This window comes from Natrix helvetica (genome assembly GCF_964273705.1).
Source record: "Natrix helvetica genome assembly, chromosome: 3".
Taxonomy (NCBI): Eukaryota; Metazoa; Chordata; class Lepidosauria; order Squamata; family Natricidae; genus Natrix; species Natrix helvetica.
The window spans coordinates 172,568,231-172,591,318 of NC_138549.1; the positions used below are offsets into that span (position 1 = coordinate 172,568,231).

The following is a 23,088-nucleotide window of genomic DNA, read 5'->3' on the forward strand; positions in this document are numbered from 1 at the left end:
GGGAAGGGAACAGCGTTCCATGCGCCTTTGGCATTTAGTCATGCTGGCCATGGGGAGTGTTATAAATGTCCAAAAACGGACATAAGTGCCTTTTTTTAGTGCCTTTGCAACTTTGAACGGTCACTAAGTGAGGACTATCTGTGTATATGTTTTCTATAGTGTTATCCTTTTTAACATTGTATGCTGTTCCAAAGTTATCTTGTAATAAGATGGGCGGCCAATAAATTGAATAAATTTGAATAAGTTGATCAGCAGCCACCAGATTTTGGCTGAGTGAGGCTAAATTGTAAATCAAATGGTAAATTGTAGGGCAGGGGTGTCCAAACTTGGGAACTTTAAGACTTGTGGACTTCAATTCCCAGAATTCCCCAGCCAGCCATGCTGGCTGGGGAATTCTGGGAATTGAAGTCCACAAGTCTTAAAGTTCCCAAGTTTGGACACCCCTGTTGTAGGGCAAATGGTTGAAGGAGCTTGGTAAGTCTAGCCAATGGAAGAGAAAGATTAGGAGGGACATGATAACAGAATAACAGTCGGGAGGGACCTTGGAGGTCTTCTAGTCCATCCCCCTGCTCAAGCAGAAACTTACATGCAGCACCCACAACTTACGGAGGTGAGTCATTCCACCGATTCATTGTTCTCACTGCCAGGAAATCTCTCTTTAGTTTTAGATTGGATTTCTCCTTGATTTGTTTAACAGAATAACAGGGTTGGAAGGGACCTTGGAGGTCTTCTAGTCCAACCCCCTGCTCAAGCAGGAAACCCTATACCAGGGGTCCCCAAACTTGGCAACTTTGAGACTTGTGGACTTCAACTCCCAGAATTCCCAAGCCAGCCAGAAGGGGAATTCTGGGAGTTGAAGTCCACAAGTCTTAAAGTTGCCAAGTTTGGGGACCCCTGCCCACTACCGTTTCAGACAAAGGGTTGGCCAATCTCTTCTTAAAAATTTCCATTGCTGGAGAATTCACAACTTCTGGAGGCAAGTTGTTCCACGGATTAGTTAATTGCCACTTTTTTCAGTGCTGTTGTACCTTCCACACTAAATGAACTGTCTCCTCAGTTCTAAGTTGCTTCTCTCCTTGATTAGTTTCCATCCATTGCTTCTTGTCCTGCCTTCAAGTGCTTTGCAGAATAGGTTGACCCCCTCTTCTTTGTGGCAGCCCCTGAGATATTGGACCGCTGCTATTATAAGGTATCACAGAGAAAAGGGGATTCAGCATCAGAGGGTAAGAGAGGAAATGATGGGTGGAAGATAGTTAAAGAGAAATACACGCTAGAAGTAAGACAATTAGAACAATTAATCAATGGAATAACTTGACTCCTGGAGTGGTGGGTGCGCCATCGCTGGTTTTTTCCGGAAGAGACTGGACAGCCATTTGACTGAGATGGTATAAGGTCTCCTGCCTTGAGCAGGGGGTTGGACTAGAAGGCCTCCAAGGTCCCTTTCAGCCCTATGATTCTATGTTCTATGAGTCTCCCTGTTGGAATAGGATCATCATATTGAGAGAGGCAGTAACAGATCTGCATGGCAGGGCGTCCCTTTGGGGAGAGGGGGCGGTATAAAAATCTAAATAAAAGTAAAGTAAAAGTAAAAGTAAAAGCGTCAGTGATTCAGCCTAAACTTCCTTTGTATTGTGAGGATGCTAGGTTTTGGAAAAACAGAATGCTAGATTTGGCTTTTTAGAAAAACACGATTCTAGATATTGCTGTTTGGAAAAACGTAATTCTAGATTTGGCTTTCTGGAAAAATGCAGTGTTGGAGGTTGGCCTTTGGAAAAACATGCTAGCTTTGGCTTTTTGGAAGAACACAATGCTAGATGTTTCTTTTTAGAAAAACACAATGCTAGATTTGGCTTTTTAGAAAAGCACAATGCTAGATATTATTATTTTTTTGAAAAACTCAATGCTAGCTCTGGCTTTTTGGAAAAACACAATTCTAGGTTTGGCTTTTTAGAAAAGCACGATTCTAAATATTGCTTTTTGGAAAAACACAATGCTAAATATTTGGCTTTTTGGAAAAACACAATTCTAGGTTTGGCTTTTTAGAAAAGCACGATTCTAAATATTGCTTTTTGGAAAAACACAATGCTAGATATTTGGCTTTTTGGAAAAACACAATTCTAGGTTTGGCTTTTTAGAAAAGCACGATTCTAAATATTGCTTTTTGGAAAAACACAATGCTAGATATTTGGCTTTTTGGAAAAACACAATTCTAGGTTTGGCTTTTTAGAAAAGCACGATTCTAAATATTGCTTTTTGGAAAAACACAATGCTAAATATTTGGCTTTTTGGAAAAACACAATTCTAGGTTTGGCTTTTTAGAAAAGCACGATTCTAGATATTGCTTTTTGGAAAAACACAATGCTAGATATTTGGCTTTTTGGAAAAACACAATTCTAGGTTTGGCTTTTTAGAAAAGCACGATTCTAAATATTGCTTTTTGGAAAAACACAATGCTAGATATTTGGCTTTTTGGAAAAACACAATTCTAGGTTTGGCTTTTTAGAAAAGCACGATTCTAAATATTGCTTTTTGGAAAAACACAATGCTAGATATTTGGCTTTTTGGAAAAACACAATTCTAGGTTTGGCTTTTTAGAAAAGCACGATTCTAAATATTGCTTTTTGGAAAAACACAATGCTAGATATTTGGCTTTTTGGAAAAACACAGTGCTAGATTTGGCTTTTTTGGAAAAATGCAGTGTTAGAAGTTGGTTTTTGGAAAAACACTATGCTGGATTTGGCTGTTTGGAAAGAACACGATGCTACATGTCACTTTTTGGGAAAAACACGATGCTAGATTTGCCTTTTTGGAAAAAACACTTTTTGGAAAGTGCCCAGGCAGCCGTAAGATGGGCCCTCCAGGGAGACACGAACGTGCCAGAGCTGTTTTTCACCATACACTGGTGGCGTCTATTTAAAAAAAAAACTCCTGTCTCTCCGATCCTCTCGGCGGCTGCAGACTGCAGGAAGATGTCCGTGGGGTTTTCTTGGCAAGAGTAGAGAGGGAGCTCGCTTCTCTTTCTTCCCGGATGGCTTTTCAACTTTCCCGTCTAGCCTGCAGCCCTGAGATTTTTCTCACGGTCTCCCCACACTCCAAATCCTGACCAGGTCTGACCCCCCCCCCCCGGGAACCGTTTCAAGAGCGGCCAAGGTGGGCGAGGTGTTATGACAGCCCACATGAAAAGGCCCTGCTGCCTTCAAGGAGTGGCGAGCCCATTGATGGGAACCGAAGTCCCTTCCTGCCTAGCGCCAATCGTCATACAAGGTCTGGCCAAACAATGGAGTTAAGATGCCGATTTGCATGGAAGTATGTCTATAGATTATTGGGCTCAGTTTGGCATCCTGCCTTTCCTTCGTGTGTGTGTGTGTGTGTGTGTGTGTGTGTGTGTGTGTGAGAGAGAGAGAGAGAGAGAGAGAGAGAGAGAGAGAGAGAGAGAGAGAGAGAGAGAGAGAGAGAGAGAGAGAGTGTCAGAGATCAGAACAACAGAATAAGGGACCTTGTAGGTCATCTAGTCCAATCCCCCAGCCAAGCAGGAGCCTGTATGCACAACATTTCTGACAGATGGCAGTCCAGTCTCTTCTTGAAAGCTTCCAGGGATGAAGCTCCCACAATTTCTGAATAACAGAATAATAACGGAGTAACAGAGTTGGAAGGGACCTTGTAGGTCATCTAATCCAACCCCCCGCGCCTCCACCCAAGCAGGAGACTCTACACCATTTCTGACAGATGGCAGTCCAGTCTCTTCTTGAAAGCTTACAGCAATGAAGCTCCCACAACTTCTGAAGGAAACTTCTGTTCCATCGGTTGATTGTTCTCACTGTCAGAAAATTTCTCCTTATTTCCAGGTTGAATCTCTCCTTGGTCAGTTTCCATCCATTCTTCCTTGTCTGTCCTTCGGGTACTTTGGAAAACAGGTTGACCCCCTCCTCTCTGTGGCAGCCCCTCAAATATTGGAAGACTGCTATCATGTCTCCTCTGGATCTTCTTTTCTCTAGACTTGTCCAATTTCCCTGCAAGGTAGGTTAAGGTAAAGGTAAAGGTTCCCCTTGCACATATGTGCTAGTCGTTCCTGACTCTAGGGGGTGGTGCTCATCTCTGTTTCAAAGCCGAAGAGCCAGCGCTGTCCAAAGACATCTCTGTGGTCATGTGGCTGGCAGGACTAAATGCCGAAGGAGCACAGAACGCTGTTCTCTTCCCACCAAAGGTGATCCCTATTTTTCTACTTGCATTTCTTACATGCTTTCGAACTGCTAGGTTGGCAGAAGCTGGGACAAGTAATGAGAGCTCACTCCGTTACGCAGTGCTAGGGATTCGAACCGCTGAACTGGCTACCTTTTTGATCGACAAGCTCAGCGCCTTAGCCACTGAGCCACCGCATACACTGCCTTCCCTCAAGTAAAGGATGCAGATCAGAATGAGCAATTTTCCTCTTACGTATCACAGCCTCAACCATTGTGGTTTCCCCTTCTAAGGGACGTTGCTTATCATGGAAGGGGTCTTCACTGGGGAAGAACCACAGCTAGTTTTTACTACAGGAGCAAAGAAAGAAAAGACAGGTTCAAGATATAATCTGAAAACCGTCTCAACTAGCCAGAGTTTCACCCGCAAAACCAACACTGAGAAATCCAGTATACAGCATGGCTGGTCTGTTCCCAGGGAATTTCTACCTCTGCTATTCAATCCCCTATTCCTTCTTTATTTCTACTGTAGATTAATTTAATCCAGTGTTCAATCAGAAGGTTTCGGTGTCAGGAGAAATTTCACCCTGAGCTAATGAGGTCTTAGACCGACGGCTTTTCCAAACAGCATATCTTCAAGAAAAACAAAAATAAAAACCCGAGAACATGTTCTAATGAAAACAAGCTTTAATATGAAAATAAGAAAATAAACAAATCTATCTAATTATTACATTTTGGCAAGAGCAGTTTGTTGCCACCTTCTTGGCAGACGAAAAGAAGATCAAAAGTAAAGAAGTCTCTGGAATGTGTGTGAGCAGGCACAGTACATCACTTGCTGATAAGGGCCTATGACCTGCGCAGTAATTATTCAGCTCGGCTAGCAAACAATTAACACAGTGACACCCCTTCTTTTGCTAGTTGGGCTGATGTCATCAAATCATCAAATAAGGCACATTCTTTCTCAGATTCTCGTGTCGTGCTGCTGAAAGTGGTTTGTTGAGCATGTCAGCAATCTGATCATGTGTAGAAACATATTGCAATTGAACAAAACTCCGCAGTGACATTCGGAGATTTCAGGTGCTACAAAAAGCTCTTTTAGAAAAGCGTTTCTCAACCTCAGGCCCTTTAACCTGTGTGGACTTCAACTCCCAGAATTCTGGGAGTTGCAGTCCATATCTTCTGGTTGTGGAATTCTGGGAGTTGCAGTCCGCACCTGCTAACTAATGAATTCTGGGAGTTGCAGTCCTCACCTGCTGGCTAAGGAATTCTGGGAGCTGCAGTCCATACCTGCTGGTTGGAGAATTCTGGGAGCTGCAGTGCACACCTGCTGGCCAAGGAATTCTGGGAGTTGCAGTCCTCACCTGCTGGCTAAGGAATTCTGGGAGCTGCAGTCCATATCTGCTGGTTGGGGAATTTTGGGAGTTGCAGTCCACACCTGCTGGCTAAGGAATTCTGGGAGTTGCAGTCCACACCTGCTGGCTAAGGAATTCTGGGAGTTGCAGTCCACACCTGCTGGCTAAGGAATTCTGGGAGTTGCAGTCCACACCTGCTGGCTAAGGAATTCTGGGAGTTGCAGTCCACACCTGCTGGCTAAGGAATTTTGGGAGTTGCAGTCCACACCTGCTGGCTAAGGAATTCTGGGAGTTGCAGTCCACACCTGCTGGCCAAGGAATTCTGGGAGTTGCAGTCCACACCTGCTGGCTAAGGAATTCTGGGAGTTGCAGTCCATATCTGCTGGTTGGGGAATTTTGGGAGTTGCAGTCCACACCTGCTGGCTAAGGAATTCTGGGAGTTGCAGTTCGCAATTGCTGGCTAATGAATTCTGGGAGTTGCAGTCCGTACCTGCTGGCTAAGGAATTCTGGGAGCTGCAGTGCACACCTGCTGGTTGGGGAATTCTGGGAGTTGCAGTCCATGCACCTCAAAGTTTCTCAAGGTTGAGAAACACTATTTTACAAATATAAGCCAGTTGGACTGGAGAATAGCAACCGAGAACTGCAGTGCTCTTATGAAGCAGAAAATATGGACACTGATGTTAGGAGTGGAGGGCATTCTTCTTCCCCATACCCGCCTCTCCCCACTTGGTTACCATCTCAAAAGGCACATTCCAGAGACCAACCAACTCAGGATTGTTTCTCAAATCCAGCCAGAAGCTGGCAGGAACCTGTTTTACCTGACTTAATAGGATAGGTAGAAAAACACTCCAGTGGAGCTGAGGATACTCAAAGCAAGGCACCACTGGCATTTGAAAGCCAGAGGTTCTGGAGGAAGCATTTGGTACGTATGCACCCTGCGTGATGGGTTGGGAAGCAGAAAGAGAGAGGACAGTTTTTTCAAAAGAGGCAGTTGGATAGTAGTTAAGGCATCAGGCTAGAAACCAGGAGACAGGGAGTTCTAGTTTTGCCTCAGGAATGAAAGCCGGCTTCGTGACTTTGGGTCAATCATCAGGAGATGGTGAGTTCTAGTTCTACCTTAGGAATGAAAGCCAACTGGGTGACTTTGGGTCAATCATCAGGAGATGGTGAGTTCTAGTTCTACCTTAGGAATGAAAGCCAACTGGGTGACTTTGGGCCAATCACCAGGAGATGGTGAGTTCTAGTTTTTTCTTAGACATGAAGGCCGGCTGGGTGACTTTGGGCCAATCACCAGGGATTGGTGAGTTCTAGTTCTGCCTTAGGAATGAAAGCCAACTGGGTGACTTTGGGCCAATCACCAGGAGATGGTGAGTTCTAGTTCTACCTTAGGAATGAAAGCCAACTGGGTGACTTTGGGCCAATCACCAGGAGATGGTGAGTTCTAGTTTTTTCTTAGACATGAAGGCCGGCTGGGTGACTTTGGGCCAATCACCAGGGATTGGTGAGTTCTAGTTCTGCCTTAGGAATGAAAGCCAACTGGGTGACTTTGGGTCAATCATCAGGAGATGGTGAGTTCTAGTTCTACCTTAGGAATGAAAGCCAACTGGGTGACTTTGGGCCAATCACCAGGAGATGGTGAGTTCTAGTTTTTTCTTAGACATGAAGGCCGGCTGGGTGACTTTGGGCCAATCACCAGGGATTGGTGAGTTCTAGTTCTGCCTTAGGAATGAAAGCCAACTGGGTGACTTTGGGCCAATCACCAGGAGATGGTGAGTTCTAGTTCTACCTTAGGAATGAAAGCCAACTGGGTGACTTTGGGCCAATCACCAGGAGATGGTGAGTTCTAGTTTTTCCTTAGACATGAAGGCTGGCTGGGTGACTTTGGGCCAATCACCAGGGATTGGTGAGTTCTAGTCCTGCCTTTGGCATGAAAGCCAACTGGGTGACTTTGGGCCAATCACCAGGAGATAGTGAGTTCTAGTCCTGCCTTTGGCATGAAAGCCCGCTAAGTCACTCTGGGCCGGTCCCTCTCTCTTATCTCAAACCACCTCACAGGATGTGGCTGTGGCGGAAATAGGTGGTGGAATAAGGTACATTCTCCGCCTTGAATTTTGCAAAAATAATGAAGGAGGAATTAATTGTTTTTTTTTAAGTTCTAAATCTCTAAAGTGGGGGGAGAATATGCTTTAAAATTCATGCAGCAGGGAATGCAATGTTGCCACTCTCACAAAGCTGTGCCTCTCTATTTATTTCCAATAACAGTTCCACTGCCACTGGTCATTTTACAAATGCTAGATCATGTACATTCGCTGTCCAGAGTCCTTTGCGTAAGATAAACCTCCCGAATAAATAAAGCAAAGCAATTAAACGCCTCCATGTCTAAAGCATTGGGCTGCAAGGTGCTATTAGTATGATAAGGGCGAGGAAGAGGAGAAGACAGTCCAAAATCTTTGCAACTGAAAAATGCATTTACCTTGCAATAAATGTCGAAATCTGGGAGCAGGTTGACCTGTGAAGATCGGAATTCCAAGCCAGTTTTATGAATGGCTAAGAAGACAGAAGGAAATCAAGCCAGCTGTCAATCATTGGGCAAAGGCCCTCCTCCTCCCTCAAAGGAGGGGACTGCTATCTGTAAAAGGTGGCAAAGATTATAAATAGATAATATAAATTATAAATTCCAAAGAAGAATTTGTCTTCGTTCACAGATTTTGAGCTGGGATGTTGAACAGTCTGTCTGGCTCGAAGGTCCCCTTGTCTCAAATGATATAAGCTCCCTTGCTTGAGCAGGGGGATGGACTAGAAGACCTCCAAGGTCCCTTCCAGCTCTATTCTGATTGGGTCTGTCTCAGGCTTCCAGTCAGCCCTCTTGCATCCCAATGCTTTCCCTCCCCCCTCCCGTTACAGTCGTCGGCTTGCAAGTGGGTCAGCCATGACGGAGGGTTATGTTGTTAAGTGAGAAAGTTGTGAGTCTTGCCCTGTTTTACGACTTTTCTTGCCACCTTTGTTAAGTGAATCACAGCAGTTATTAGTAACTCGGCTGTTAAGTGAATCTGGCTTCTCCATTGACTTTGCTTGTCAGAAGGTCGCAAAACGGGGCATGTAAGGATGTATAATTATATAAATATAATGATGAGAATAACTGTGAATTGTAACCAGGTGTACATTAATTAGGCTGTGTTGGGGGAGGTGGGTTTAAAAGCACAATGACTATACATGTATACTTTTTTGTTCTGTTTTTTTTTTAAAAAGGAGGAGAATACATTAAAATTAAATATGTATATTGAAAAGGAATTATAAACGCCATCAACATAAAATGGAGCTCTCTCAGAAGCTGAAATATACCCAGTAAATGAGATGAAGAGTGGGAAGTAGAGGAGAGAGAGGGAAGAAGAGAGAGAAAGGAAAGAGGGCGGGAGGGGGGGGAGAGGAGGAGAGAAAGGAGGAGTGGAAAGGGGAGAGAGGAGAAGGAGAGAGGAAGGGGAAGTAGAGAAGAGAAGGATGACAGAGGGAAGAAAGGAGGTAGGGAGGAAGAGGAGAGAGGGAAAAGAAAGTGATGGATAAGAACAAATATAGTATATGGAAAGCAGAAGAGCAATAATTGTTTTTGGGAGTGGATGGCAAGACGAATTGATGTAAACATTTAATAATAATACAATATGATGTTGGCTATGTAATAGGATACACGTGGATTATATGTTATGAAAATGGCAAAATAAAAAACTTTATTTAAAAAAATGGTCGCCAAAGGCAAATCACGTGACTCCGGGACCCTGCAACCGTCATAAATGTGAGACAGCAGTCAAGTAACTGAATGAAAATCTCACGACCATAGGGTCATAAGAGCGAAAAACGGTCCCAGGTCCCTTTTTTCAGAGCTGTTGTAACTTTGAACGGTCACTAAACCAACTGTCATAAGTCGAGGACAACCTGTACATTGCTGGTTGCCCCAATATGAATCACAGGCTTCTGACGGCGGTAAATGCAAACAACGGTTGTAAGTCAATTTTTTTTTTGACTGCCTTAGTGCGGTCACTAAACGAATTGCTGTATGTCGAGCACTACAGCGGTGGGTTTCACATTTTGTTACACCAGTTCGCCACGCACACGCTCAGCCTCCCGCGCATGCGCTCTGTTTGTGCACACGCCTTCTGCGCATGCCTAAATAGGATGGCATAGAGCAGTGATGGCAAACCAAATGCCAAAAAAGATCGGGCAGAAATGCTCGTCGGGGCCGTTCCCCGGAAAAGCCGAACTTCCGGGTTGTAGCGCACATGCATGACCAATGATCAGCTGAAAGTCGTGCATGCGCACACCGGTTTTCGGCACTTCTGCACGTGCAAAAGACAGCTGATTGTCATGCATGCCAGACACCCAGAAAACAATAGGCAAGGCCATGCGTGCCATAGGTTTGCCATCACGGGCATTGAGCCTTCCGCGCATGCCTAAATAGGAGGGCATAGAGTCGGGGCACGTGGGTGGCCCACCTGCGATTTCCGCTACCGGTTTGAGCGAACCAGTTCTGGTCGCCACGATGTAGAAAAGATGTGGAGACTCTGGAAAGAGTGCAGAGAAGAGCAACAAAGAGGATTAGGGGACTGGAGGCTAAAACATATGAAGAACGGTTGCAGGAACTGGGTATGTTTAGCTTAAGAGAAAGAAGGACTAGGGGAGACATGATAGCAGTGTTCCAATATCTCAGGGGTTGCCCCAAAGAAGAGGGAGTCAAACTATTCTCCAAGGCACCTGAGGGTAGAACAAGAAGCAATGGGTGGAAACTAATCAAAGAGAGAAGCAACTTAGAACTGAGGAGAAATTTCCTGACAGTTAGAACAATTAATCAGTGGAACAGAAGTTGCCTCCAGAAGTTGTGAATGCCCCAACACTGGAAGTCTTTAAGAGGATGTTGGATAGCCATTTGTCTGAAATGGTATAGGGTTTCCTGCATAGGCAGGGGGTTGGACTAGAAGACCTCTAAGGTCCCTTCCAACTCTACTATTGTATGTAGAACCAGTCTGAAGCGGCTGAAATCCACCTTTAGAGCATTCCCTTTAGGAGCATCTGGCAAACCTGGGCTGAATTTGAACAAGGTAATTGGGGGCAGGGGTCATTACCTTTGGAGGAGAAACTATCTGGAGATTTCAGGGAAAATTGGCTTCGGCGTCCTCTTCCCGCTGTCCTTCAGCAATCTTACTTTTGCTGATTATGTTACCAGCCCTCAAGACTTTGTCCTCTTGCAGGAGGACCATGACTAGGCATTTTTAATTGGGTCACTTCAATGTTCCCTTTGTACACAGTCAGCAATTAAGCTAACGACTCTCCTGAGGCAAAACCCGGCTCTAGTTACCTACAACTCTTAGAATAACAAGAGTTGGGAGGGACCTTGGAGGTCTTCTAGTCCAACCCCCTGAAGGGGTTCTCCAAAGCATTTGAGGGCAGGACAAGAAGCAATGGGTGGAAACTAATCAAGGAGAGAAGCAACTTAGAACTAAGGAGGAATTTCCTGACAGTGAGAACAATCAATCAGTGGAACAGAAGTTGCCTCCAGAAGTTGTGAATGCCCCAACACTGGAAGTCTTTAAGAAGATGCTGGATAGCCATTTGTCTGAAACGGTATAGGGTCTCCTACCTGAGCAGGGGGTTGGTCTAGAAGACCTCCAAGGTCCCTTCCAACTCTGTTATTCTAGTAACAGGTCCCCAGGAACACAATGGTTTGTTCCAGTGTTGGGTTGCTGCCGTTTCGGCCACACCGGTAGTGGAATTCAGGCCTGGGTGACAGATCCAGGCCTGCCATGCCCCCGAATGGGTCCTCTCACCACTGTTGGGCCACCGCCATTTTGTTTTTTAGTGCCTGCGTGTGCGCAGTTCACTGTAAATTGTTCTGCGCATTCGAACCAGTAGTAAAACCAACAGCAACCCACCCCTGGTTTGTTCGCAGGTAGTCCTCGACTTACAACAGTTCATTTAGTGACTATTCACAAGGTACAACGGCATTGAAAAAAACCGACTTATGACCTTTTTCAGACTTACAACAGTTACAGCATCCCCGTGGTCCCGTGACTTACATCCAGATGCTTGACAACCGACTCACATTTATGACGGTCGCAGGGTCCCGTGATCCCCTTTTACGACCTTCTGACAAGCAGAGTCAATGGGGAAGCCCGATTCGCTTAACGACCGTGTGACTAATTTAACACGTTCGGCGAGTCCCTTAACCCACGTGGCGGGAAAAGTGGCAAAACGGGGCAAACTGACAACACACATTTCGCTTCGCGACAGAAAGGTTGGCTTCGACTGTGGTCGTAAGTCGAGGACTGCCTGCATAACTGAGGGTAATGGGGGGGGGGGGAAATAGCTCCACGCCCATCAGATTTGCTCGGAAAGTCATCATTTTGACCCAGAGTACATCTCCTCTGCCGTTTAGAGGCCAACTTCCAGAAAGATGCTCTCTCGCTTTAAGAAATGCCCCCGTTGAAGTTTAGTCTGAGTGCCAAAGCAGAAGCACCAGAAGAACATCTGGCTGCTTTTAATGTGCAGCAGAGATGCTGGTGGCCACCTGGATAGCCTTTTTCATATCGCTGCCCTCGCATGGGCCTTTTGAAATGCTCCTCGAAAAGAACAGAAAGGTTTAGCAACCAGGATGACGAGGGGACTGGAGGATAAAACATATGAAGAATGGTTGCAGGAACTGGGCATGGCTGGTCTAGTGAAGAGAAGGACCAGGGGAGACAGGATAGCAGTCTTCCAATATTTGAGGGGCTGCCACAGAGAGGAGGGGGTCAAGCTATTCTCCAAAGCACCTGAAGGCCAAACAAGGAACAATGGATGGAAACTGACCGAGGAGAGATTCAACCTGGAAATAAGGAGGAATTTTCTGACAGTGAGAACAATCCACCCATGGAACAGAAGTTGCCTTCAGAAGTTGTGGGAGCTTCATCCCTGGAGGCTTTCAAGAAGAGCCTGGACTGCCATCTATCAGAAATGGTGTATGACCTCCTGCTTGGGAAAGGTGGGGGTGGGGTGGACTAGATGACCTCCTAGGTCCGTTCCAATTCTCTCTCTCTCTATCTATCTATATCTATCTATCTAAGAACAGTTATAAGAACTGGGCAGGGCCAGTCTAGTGAAGAGAAGGACCAGGGGAGGCAGGATAGCATCTTCCAATATTTGAGGGGCTGCCACAGAGAGGAGGGGGGGGTCAACCTATTTTCCAAAGCATCCAAAGGCCAGACAAGGAATAATAATGGATGGAAACTGACCAAGGAGAGATTCAATCTGGAAATAAGGAGAAATTTTCTGGCAGCAAGAGCCATCAACCAGTGGAACAGAAGTTGCCTTCAGAAGTTGTGGGAGCTTCATCACCGGAGGCTTCCAAGAAGAGACTGGGCTGCCCTCTGTCATAAATGGTGTAGGGTCTCCTGCTTGGGCGGGGGGGTTGGACTAGATGACCTACAAGGTCCCTTCCAACTCTGCTAGTTTATTATTCTGAAAGAGATTCTCTAAACTAAAGGAAGGCTGAGGGACAGAAGGCTCCTTCACATCTAGAGAATCCGTAAGAGCAGAGTTGGAAGGGACCTTGGAGGTCTTCTAGTCCAACCCCCTGCTCACGCAGGAGACCTTATAGCATTGCAGAAAAAAAAATCTGTCAAAATGATGGGGCACCTACAACTTCTGAAGGCAACCAGTTCCACTAATTACAGATTGTTCTTGATTTAGGACCACAATGGAGCCCAAAAATCTCTGTTGCTAAGTGAGACAGTTGAATTTTGCCTCATTTTATGACTTTTCTTGCCAGCGTGGTTAAATGAATCGCTTCGGTTGTTAAGTTAGTGACAGGGTTCTTAACTGAATCTGACTTTGCTGATCAGGTCACAAAAGGGGATTGCATGACCCCCAGCACACTGCAACGGTCACAAATATGAGTCAGTTGTCAAATCTCTGAATTCTGATCATGTGACTACTATGGGGAACGCAGCAACGGCTGTTAAATGAAAAAAAAGGGTCACTTTTTTTCAGTACTGTTGTAGCTTCCACCAGTCACTAAATCAGGGGTGTCCAAACTTGGGAACTTTAAGACTTGTGGACTTCAACTCCCAGAATTCCCCAGCCGGCTGGCTGGGGAATTCTGGGAGTTGAAGTCCACAAGTCTTAAAGTTCCCAAGTTTGGACACCCCTGCACTAAATGAACTGTTCTAAGCAAACCACTTGTAATTGTTCTCACTGTTTGTAAATTCCTCCTTAGTTCCAGGTTGCTTCTCTCCTTGATTAGTTTCCATCCGTTGCTTGTGGGACTCATTGGGGTAGATTGTAGGGGTGACACTGAAATATAATGTTATCATATTTCATTTATCCACATATTAAATTATTGTATTTTACTCCAATTTCATTTTAATTGTATATTTATTCCAGAGGTAGGTTCCTATTTGGTTTGGACAGCTTCGGCCGAACTGGTAGTTACTTGGTGGCCTGGGTCGCAACTCCCAGAATTCCTTAGCTGACCCGGGCCTGCCATGCCCCCAAACCAGTTCTCCCACCGGTGCCATAGGTCATCTTATCTTTGCCTTCTGCACGTGCACAGAAGCATTTTTTCGTACTGGGCATGCACGAGCGATCTCTGATTTATTCCAATTTCATTTTAAATTGTATTTTATTCCAATTCCATTTTAAATTGTTCTTAATCAGATTTTAGTAATAATTTATGTTTGGAACTCTGCACTTTGATATGGCCCATAGGCTAATCAATAAAGTAAACTAACTAACTAACTAACTAACTAACTAACTAACTAACTACCTAACTAACTTCCATTGATTCTTGTCCTGCCTTCAGGTGCCTTGGAGAATAGCTTGACTGCCTCTTCTTTGGGGCAGCCCCTGAGATACTGTAAGACTGCTATCATGTCTCCCCTAGTCCTTCTTTTCACTAGACTAGACATACCCAATTCCTGCAACGGTTCCTCATATGTTTTAGCCGGACATCTGAACCTGATCCACCCTTGGTTGAGTTGGTAGAAACCATTGCAGGAAGTTAGCACCCACCCCTCTCCTCTACATGGGGCTTCCCTTGGGACGCGCTCGAAGACTGCAGCTAGTCCAGAATGCAGCCGCGCGGGCTATTTTGGGGAGTACTAGGTACTCCCACGTAACACCGCTCCTGCGCGAGCTGCACTGGCTGCCTGTGGTCTTTCGGGTGCGTTTCAAGGTGTTAATCACCATCTTTAAAGCGCTCCATGGCTCAGGACCTAGGTACTTGCGGGATCGCATCCTACCACACACTTCCCTGCGACCGATTCGCTCTCACAGGGAAGGACTCCTCCGGGTGCCGTCCACTAGGCAGTGCCAGCGGGCGGCACCTAGGAGTAGAGCCTTCTCTGTGATGGGCCCAACCCTCTGGAATGACCTCCCCCCCCGATATCAGAACCACCACCGACTTTCTCTCCTTTCGACGAAAACTGAAGACTCACCTGTTCCGTTTAGCCGGCCTGGACCATTCATAACCTTATTATACCTCCTGGCAGATATATTTTAACTGGGTAATTTTAATCGGGTATTTTTAGGATTGTTGATATACTGTTTTTATCTGCTTCACCTGTACAGTGTTGTATTGCCTCCTCTTCCATGTTTTTATGTTTGTATGTTTGTAGTCCATTTTATCTATTTCATTTGACTGTACACCGCCCCGAGTCCCTTTGGGGAGAGGGGGCGGTATAAAAATCAAAATAAAGGTAAAGGTAAAGGTAAAGGAAAATGAAATATTTTAGGAAATATTAAAAGGGCAGATTATTTCCCTAAAAGGAAGGCAAAAAACTCTCTCACACACACACCACCACCTTTGTCAATGGGCCATTAAGGCCTGGGCCAGTCTATTCTACATAACAAAGATCTACCTCCTTCAGGCAGAGCCATAATAGGAATCCCAAAGCCCTTTCATTACATCATCACCCAGCAAGAGTCAAACAAGCCTGGGACTCAGGACGGCCTATAGAGTTGCCCCTGCATGGCCCCATGGGACTCTGACAACCAATCCGAATACAAGCTCAAATTCAACAGCTTGCCTCCAGAAGTTGAATGCCCCAACACTGGAAGTCTTTAAGAAGATGTTGGATAGCCATTTGTCTGAAACGGTATAGGGTTTCCTGCCTAGGCAGGGGGTTGGACTAGAAGACCTCCAAGGTCCCTTCCAACTCTGCTATTGTATTGTAAAAGCCCAGAGAGGGCATAAAACCAGGGACTCTCAGCATCTCTCCCCCCCTCTTTTTTTCTTCTTCACACAACATCTTCAAGGCATGTCATCCTGTCCACCATTAAACCATCTTTCCAAAACAGCCGCCATTGTTTCCAGTGTCTTTCCCCCCAATTGGAACTGAACCCAGAAGGATATTTCATCCAATGCCATCTCATACGTTCCTTTGGTGGAGGGGAAGGGGGAACCAGAGAAGATTGTCACTGCAGGGATAAGTCACTGGGACAAGTTCTCAGGCTTTGTGGGTTGTGTTGTGATAATCAATAAAAGTTACAATTTAACTCCAACCCAGGCTCAAGGATCTCCTTCTGGATGGCCACCTATAAAAGAAGTGAGGCATGTTGACAGTAGACTCCGTCTGAAATAAATCCTTTCCTGGCCTTAAAAAAAAAGTATCAGATTAAGAATTCTACGTTCTGATTTCCTTCTCCTGCAACAGCACCCAAAACAACTCCAAAGGTTACAAAACGCGACCAACAGGTGCAACACAGCTGCATTGGCACCGAGGAATTGCTGTTTGTGACCGGCGAACAGGGTGCAAAGGCGGGGAGTAGCTGAAATTTCGCTAAAGTCTGGAAAGGTAAGCATTGGTGTAAAGCAGGAGTTGAAGTCCACAAATTGTAAAGGGGTCAGCCATGCTGGTCAGGAATTCTGGGAGTTGAAGTCCACAAGTCATAGAGAGGTCAGCCGTGCTGGTTCAGGAATTCTGGGAATTGAAGTCCACAAGTCATAGAAAGGTCAGCCGTGCTGGCTCAGGAATTCTGGGAGTTGAAGTCCACCAGTCATAGAGAGGTCAGCCGTGCTGGCTCAGGAATTCTGGGAGTTGAAGTCCACAAGTCATAGAGAGGTCAGCCGTGTTGGCTCAGGAATTCTGGGCGTTGAAGTCCACAAGCCATAGAGAGGTCAGCCGTGCTGGCTCAGGAATTCTGGGCGTTGAAGTCCACAAGCCATAGAGAGGTCAGTCGTGCTGGCTCAGGAATTCTGGGAGTTGAAGTCCACCAGTCATAGAGAGGTCAGCCGTGCTGGCTCAGGAATTCTGGGAGTTGAAGTCCACAAGTCATAGAGAGGTCAGCTATGCTGGCTCAGGAATTCTGGATCCACAAGTCATGAAGGGGCTATTGTTCTCCCCACCCTGGTGTAAAATATGCCTTACACGAGGTTGTGTAATATACACTGTGGCTTTATTTGGATGGGTCAAGACTCAAGTTAGTTATGATGCTTAAGATGCTCAGTTTACCCTGAGTAAGATGGGCAGCCAATCAATTTTACAAATAAATTAATTAATCTAATGTGTTGTACAGGTAGTCTTCGACTTTCAGTGCCATTGTAACTTTGAACGGTTGCTAAATGAAAAGTTAAGGACTATCTGTATTAGATGTTACTGGAAGAGTGCTTTAGTGCTAGGGGTTCCCGAACTTGGCTGAGGAATCCTGGGAGTTGAAGTCCACAAGTCTTAAAGTTGCCAAGTTTGGAGGCTCCTGGTTTAGGCGTAACTAACCTCCCCATCAGCTGGGCTGCATGATGAGGCATAAAGGGTGAAAGCCCTAGAGGGGCCTTAACTATATGGAGCCAATCTAGGAATCCCATGACGATGAGGAAGAGGATGATGGAGAATGAGGAGGAGGAGGAGGAAGAAGAAGAGGGAGGAGGAGGAGGAGAAGAGGAGGAGGGGGAGGAGGAAGAGGAGGAGGAGAAGAAGAGGAGGAGGAAGAGAGGGAGGAGGAGGAGAGGAGGAAGAGGGGGAAGGAGAAGAAAAAGGAGAAAGATTACTATAATTCACTTCCGTAGAGACATATGAAGGGAAGGAATAACGTGGAAAGAAAGAGAGCTCTTAAGCATTTCCAAACTCCATCTATGGGGTCCTGACTGCATCACTGTGGTTTGGTTTACTTAAAAAATAAATAAAACCCCACTGGGGGAAGCCACCGCCTCTGAGCCATCTTTGCAACATCTGGACTTCCAGGACTGATGCCTGCACTGGGCAGGGCAATCTTATTTGTCTCGCTGTCTCCAATATTCCCCCCCCCCCAGCTGTGGTTGTCAAACTCTACAACGCCAGCCATGAGAAGAAAGAGAGTCCTTCTTTCTTTGCAAGAAAGAGACGGTTGGGGACCTTTGAAACCCATGGAGAGAGAGTCCTTGACTTACCACTGGTTGGTTAGCAATCATTTGAAGTTGGGCCCAGCTGAAAGAAGGGACTTAGGATACTCAGATCTGAAGTGCCAAGAGTTAAAGGAGGGGAGGGGGGCACTCCCTTTATGGTCACCTGACCGCACTTTAGAATAGAACGGAACAGAACGGAATGGAAAAGAAATAAGGAATAGAATAAGAATAGAAATAAGGAATAGAATAAAAAATAGAAATAAGGAATAGAATAAGAATAGAAGGAATAAAATAGAATAGAATTAAGGACTAGAATAAGAATAGAATAGAATGGAATGGAATGGAATGAAAAAGAAGTAAGGAATAGAATAGAAATAAGGAATATAATAAAAATAGAAGGAATAGAATAGAATAGAATAGAATTAAGGAATAGAATGAGAATAGAATAGAATTAAGGAATAGAATAAGAATAGAATAGAATAGAATGGAATGGAATGGAATGGGATGGGATGGAATAGAATGGAATAGAAAAGAAATAAGGAATTGAATAGAAATAAGGAATAGAATAAAAATAGAAGGAATAGAATAGAATAGAATTAAGGAATAGAATGGAATAGAATAGAATTAAGGAATAGAATAAGAATAGAATAGAATGGAATGGATTGGAATGGAATGGAATAGAATGGAATAGAATTCTTTATTGCCCAAGTGTGATTAGACACACAAGGAATTTGTCTTTGGTGCAGATGCAATGTGGAAATACTGACTCCATTTTCATATCCTATTTGAAGATCCTAACTTCTTTATAAGAAAAAACCCAGCAAGATCAGCTAACAAACCCCACAAATTGCCTATTTTTTTTTCCTGTAAGCGGTTCGTTATTTGATGACCTCTGGTTTAAAACAAAGCTGTAATCATTCAGAAATTGCAGTCATGAAATCTGTCCAAGGTCCATATCTCTGGATCAATTCAGTGAGGAACGTTAAGGAGGATTGCATATTGTGACACTTTTGATCATTGGGCCAATAAGGCACCTCTGCAATTTTCTGAAGCTTGCGCAAAAAAAAAAAATCAAGTTAAACCTCTCCATACAAGTGGATTCTACCCCTGGTTAATATTTAATGTTAGAGATTATATGTCTCATAAAAGTGTCATAATATAAGCATTAAAGAGAATTCTGCACACCATAAATGATCTCTTTTTACTGTCTGCGATTGCCGGGCTTGACAGGTGCACGAGTCATGAAACCGAGCCAAATAACCTAATTCTATTTTATTGTAAACTATATAGCAATAGCACTTAGACTTATATATCGCTTTACAGCGCTTTTACAGCCCTCTCTAAGTGGTTTACAGAGTCAGCCTCTTGACCCCAACAATCTGGGTCCCCATTTGACCCACCTCGGAAGGAGGGAAGGCTGAGTCAAACATGAGCTGGGTGGGTTTGAACTCATGGCAGTGGGCAGAGTTAGCCTGCAATGCTGCATTCTAACAGGATGTATGGATGGATGGATGGATGGAAGGAAGGAGGGAGGGAGGGAGGGAAAAGGGGTGGGTTCCAGCAGTCACTACTGCTGGTTCGCTTGTGGGTATGCCCCATGCGCATTTGATGCACGGACATCAAGTGCATGCATGCGCAGAGCAATAAAAATTGTTCTGCACATGCGCAGAAGCAAAAAAACAAGATGGTGATTCCAGCAACCCAAGCTGCCAAACTAACGCTGGCTGTTTCGGCTAAACCGGGCCAAACCAGTAGGAACCCACCCACTGGGAGGGAGGGAGGGAGGGAGGGAGGAAGGAAGGGCAATAGCAATAGCACTTAGACTTATATACCACTTCACAGTGCTTTACAGCTCTCTCTAAGCGGTTTACACAGCCTCTTGCTCCCAACAATCTGGGGTCCTCAGTTTCCCCACCTTGGAAGGATGGACGGCTGAGTCAACTTTGAGCCTGGTGAGAATCGAACTGGCAACTTGCCGGCAGCCGGCAGTCAGCAGAAGTAACCTGCAGTACTGCACTCTCACCACTGCGCCACCACAGCTCTTATATTAACAGAATCTCACGGTTTTGACGGTACAATTCTCCCGCCATCAACTTTAACAGGCTGATAACATTGCTGGCTGGAGAATTCTGGGAGTTGAAGTCCACGCTTCTTAAAAGGTGTCAAGATTGAGAAACACTGAGTTATGGGTGTAAGGATAATCCTCAACTTGCAATCACAACTGGGCCCCAAATTTTGTTGCTAAGCGAGTGAATTTTCCCTCATTTTACAATCTTTCTCGCCACGGTTGTTAAGTGAATCTGGCTGGCCCATCGACTTTGCTTGTCAGAAGGTCGCAATAGGTCAGGGGTGTCCAAACTTGGCAACTTTAAGACTTGTGGACTTCAACTCCCAGAATTCCCCAGCCAGCTCTGCTGGCTGGGGAATTCTGGGAGTTGAAGTCCACAAGTCTTAAAGTTGCCAAGTTTGGACACCCCTGCAATAGGTGATCACGTAACTCTGGGACACCGCAACCATCATAAAGATGAGTCACTTGCCAAGGGTCTGAATTTTGATCCGTGACCACGCAGATGCTCCAACGGTTGTAAGTGTGAAAAGCGGTAATAACTCATTTTTTTAGTGCCATTGTACCTTTGGATGGTCACTAAATGAACTGTTGTAAGTCGAGGATTACCTGTACTACATATTAGACATCCCTTGGCTTTGTGAGGATGGGGTCTGGTCATTGTTTGCACGCCACCCAGCTGGAAAAATCCAAAAGCCCACCACCAGTTGGGATACCGTTGGGATGGCCTTCTCAAAATGGTTTCTATTATTTTCGTCTTCTGGTTGCTTCTTCACAGGTTCGTCTTGGATTCTGCTGGGTGAAACATGTCCAGAGTCTTCTCCACCAGCCTCCGTTGCCGGTTGCCCGTCCTGCTCTTGGTCTTCCAAGGGGCCCTCCTCTTCATCTTTCTGCTCTTCGCGACATACGACCGACACACGGATGCTGCCGGCCAGACTGCCGACGTCGACCCGGCTGCCAACCAACTCTACACCTTCTTCTCCCTCTTCCAAGACATCCAGTTGATGTTATTGGTCGGGCTTGGGTTACTGCTGGCATTTATGAAAGGCTACGGCGTGAGCGCCGTGGCCTACAACTTCCTCCTGTCCAACTTCTGCATGCAGTGGGCGCTAATTGTGCAAGGGTTTGTCTACCACTACCATGAGGGAAAGATCCATCTAGGCCTCTACAACCTCCTGACTGCGGAGTTTGCCACCGTGACTGTCCTCATCTCGGCAGGCGCTATCTTGGGCCGAACGAGCCCCATTCAACTTCTCCTCATGGGCTTCTGTGAGGTGCCCCTCTACGTGGCTTCCGAGTGGCTCTTTTTAAGCTACTTCCGAGCGGTGGACATTGGAGGGAGTGTAACCGTCCACGTCTTTTCTTGCTATTTTGGCCTGGGGGCCTCCATAGCTTTGTACCGGTCGGGACTCCAGGCGAGGCACCCCAAGGAAACTCCTTCTTACGTCTCTGATCTTCTCTCCTTAGTGGGTGCCGTGTTCCTTTGGGTTTTCTGGCCCAGTTTCGTTTCTGTTCTCGTCCACCCGGGCGACGGCCAACACAGGGCGGTGCTACACACCTGGATTGCCCTTAGCGCTAGCGTCTTGACCACATTTGCCATCTCCAGCCTCTTGGAGAAGAAGGGCAAGGTCAGCATGGGCCACCTACAGAATGCCACCTTGGCCGGAGGTGTGGCTATTGGCACAGTAGCCGACATGGCCATTCATCCAGGCGGGGCATTTCTCCTGGGGATCATGTCCTCCGTGGCCTGCATCTTTGGCTTCAAATATATGACTCCGTTCTTGGCCAACAAGCTCCATATTCAAGACCAGTGTGGGATCCATAACCTCCACGGTCTTCCAGGCATCATGGGAGCTGTCGCTGGGATGGCGGCCATTTTGTTAGTCCCAGATGAGGCCTACGGGCACCAGCTTTACCACGTCTTCCCTGCGAGGAGCCCGCCGTTACAAAATGCCACCGTGGAGACCACCTTCATTGGAGAAAGCTCAGGAAGGAGCGCTTCACAGCAGGCTCTTTTTCAAGCTGTAGGCCTGGGCATCTCGGTCATTGTGTCCTTCGTTGGAGGGTACCTCACGGGGCTGCTTTTAAAACTCCCCTTCTTGGCCCAGCCCCCTGACCCATTCTGCTTCGACGATGAGCTTTATTTTCAAATCCAGAAGCCCCTGGAGACCTTGAGTATCCAGCCGGCGGAGGACCAAGCGGATGGAGACCTTAAGATGCCATTGAAGAACAAAGTTTGATTGCCTTTTATTTATCCCTTGTAAAGCGGTAATAAAATTCCTCTGTGGAGTATCATCCAACGCAAGCCTAGATTTCAAGGAGGGTCCTATCTCTGTGAAAATTCCACTGATCAATATTGAGAAGGTGGGATCTGCTAAATTTGGGGGGTGCTTAGCTTTGAATCCGTGACAAAACCTCCCCTTACAAACAGGGGAAACTCTGCTATTTATATCTCACTGCGTCGCACAGGTAATCTTATTTTATTTATTTATTTAATTGTCAACAAGTACAAGGAAAAAGGTATGAAAACACATGGGAAAAATGGCACAAATAAATGGATATAAATAAGCAAAACATAGCCATAAACACATACAAAGAGTACCGTATTTTTCGGAGTATAAGACGCACTTTCCCCCCCAAAAAAGAGGGTGAAAATTTGGGTGCGTCTTATATATTGAATATAGCCCCACTCATCCACTGGCCTCAACCCTTTGGCCTCTGTTTCCCAGCAATTTACCTCTTTGCAGCGACTTCAATAAGCTATAGCAACCCCTGCAGCCTGTAACAGCTGATGATCAGGAGAAATTGAAAGTGAAACTTGCTGTTTGCTCCATGTGGCAAATTGCTGGGAGGCAGATTTTTTTTTTTCTTGTGCTCATCAGGCTGTTTGCTGCAAGGAGGTAAGTCAACAACTATAAATGCCTATAGAATGTTCAAATGATTAGACTTATTTTTTAAAGACTGCTTTATTATTATTCTAGACAACTTAACAAAATGAAGAGGCTCTTTACAATAAATGCTTGATCTGAAGAGGCCCAGTGCTATTGTTTTTTTAAAAAGTGCTATTCTTTTAAATAGCAGAGAATAACTATACTCCCAGAAAGCACATAAATTTTAACAGCATCTGTACAAGTAAAGTCTGAAATATAACA

The 23,088-nt window shown here is 45.5% G+C and overlaps 1 protein-coding gene across 6 annotated transcripts; it reads left to right on the forward strand.

The window, feature by feature from the left end:
- Window positions 1-6,352: 6,352 nt before the first annotated feature.
- LOC309390410 (ammonium transporter Rh type B-like) lies at window positions 6,353-22,698 on the forward strand. Of its 6 annotated transcripts, none has more exons than XM_081949734.1 (3): window positions 6,353-6,453; window positions 16,061-16,348; window positions 20,715-22,698. In XM_081949734.1, the coding sequence occupies exon 3, from the start codon at window positions 20,743-20,745 to the stop codon at window positions 22,174-22,176; it is 1,434 nt and encodes a 477-aa protein (XP_081805860.1). In that variant the 5' UTR covers window positions 6,353-6,453; window positions 16,061-16,348; window positions 20,715-20,742; the 3' UTR covers window positions 22,177-22,698. The 6 variants fall into 6 exon arrangements, with proteins under 6 accessions (XP_081805860.1, XP_081805863.1, XP_081805859.1 ...); XM_081949733.1 differs by lacking the exon at window positions 6,353-6,453 and adding an exon at window positions 6,474-6,630; XM_081949736.1 differs by lacking the exon at window positions 6,353-6,453 and adding an exon at window positions 7,084-7,099.
- Window positions 22,699-23,088: the final 390 nt, after the last annotated feature.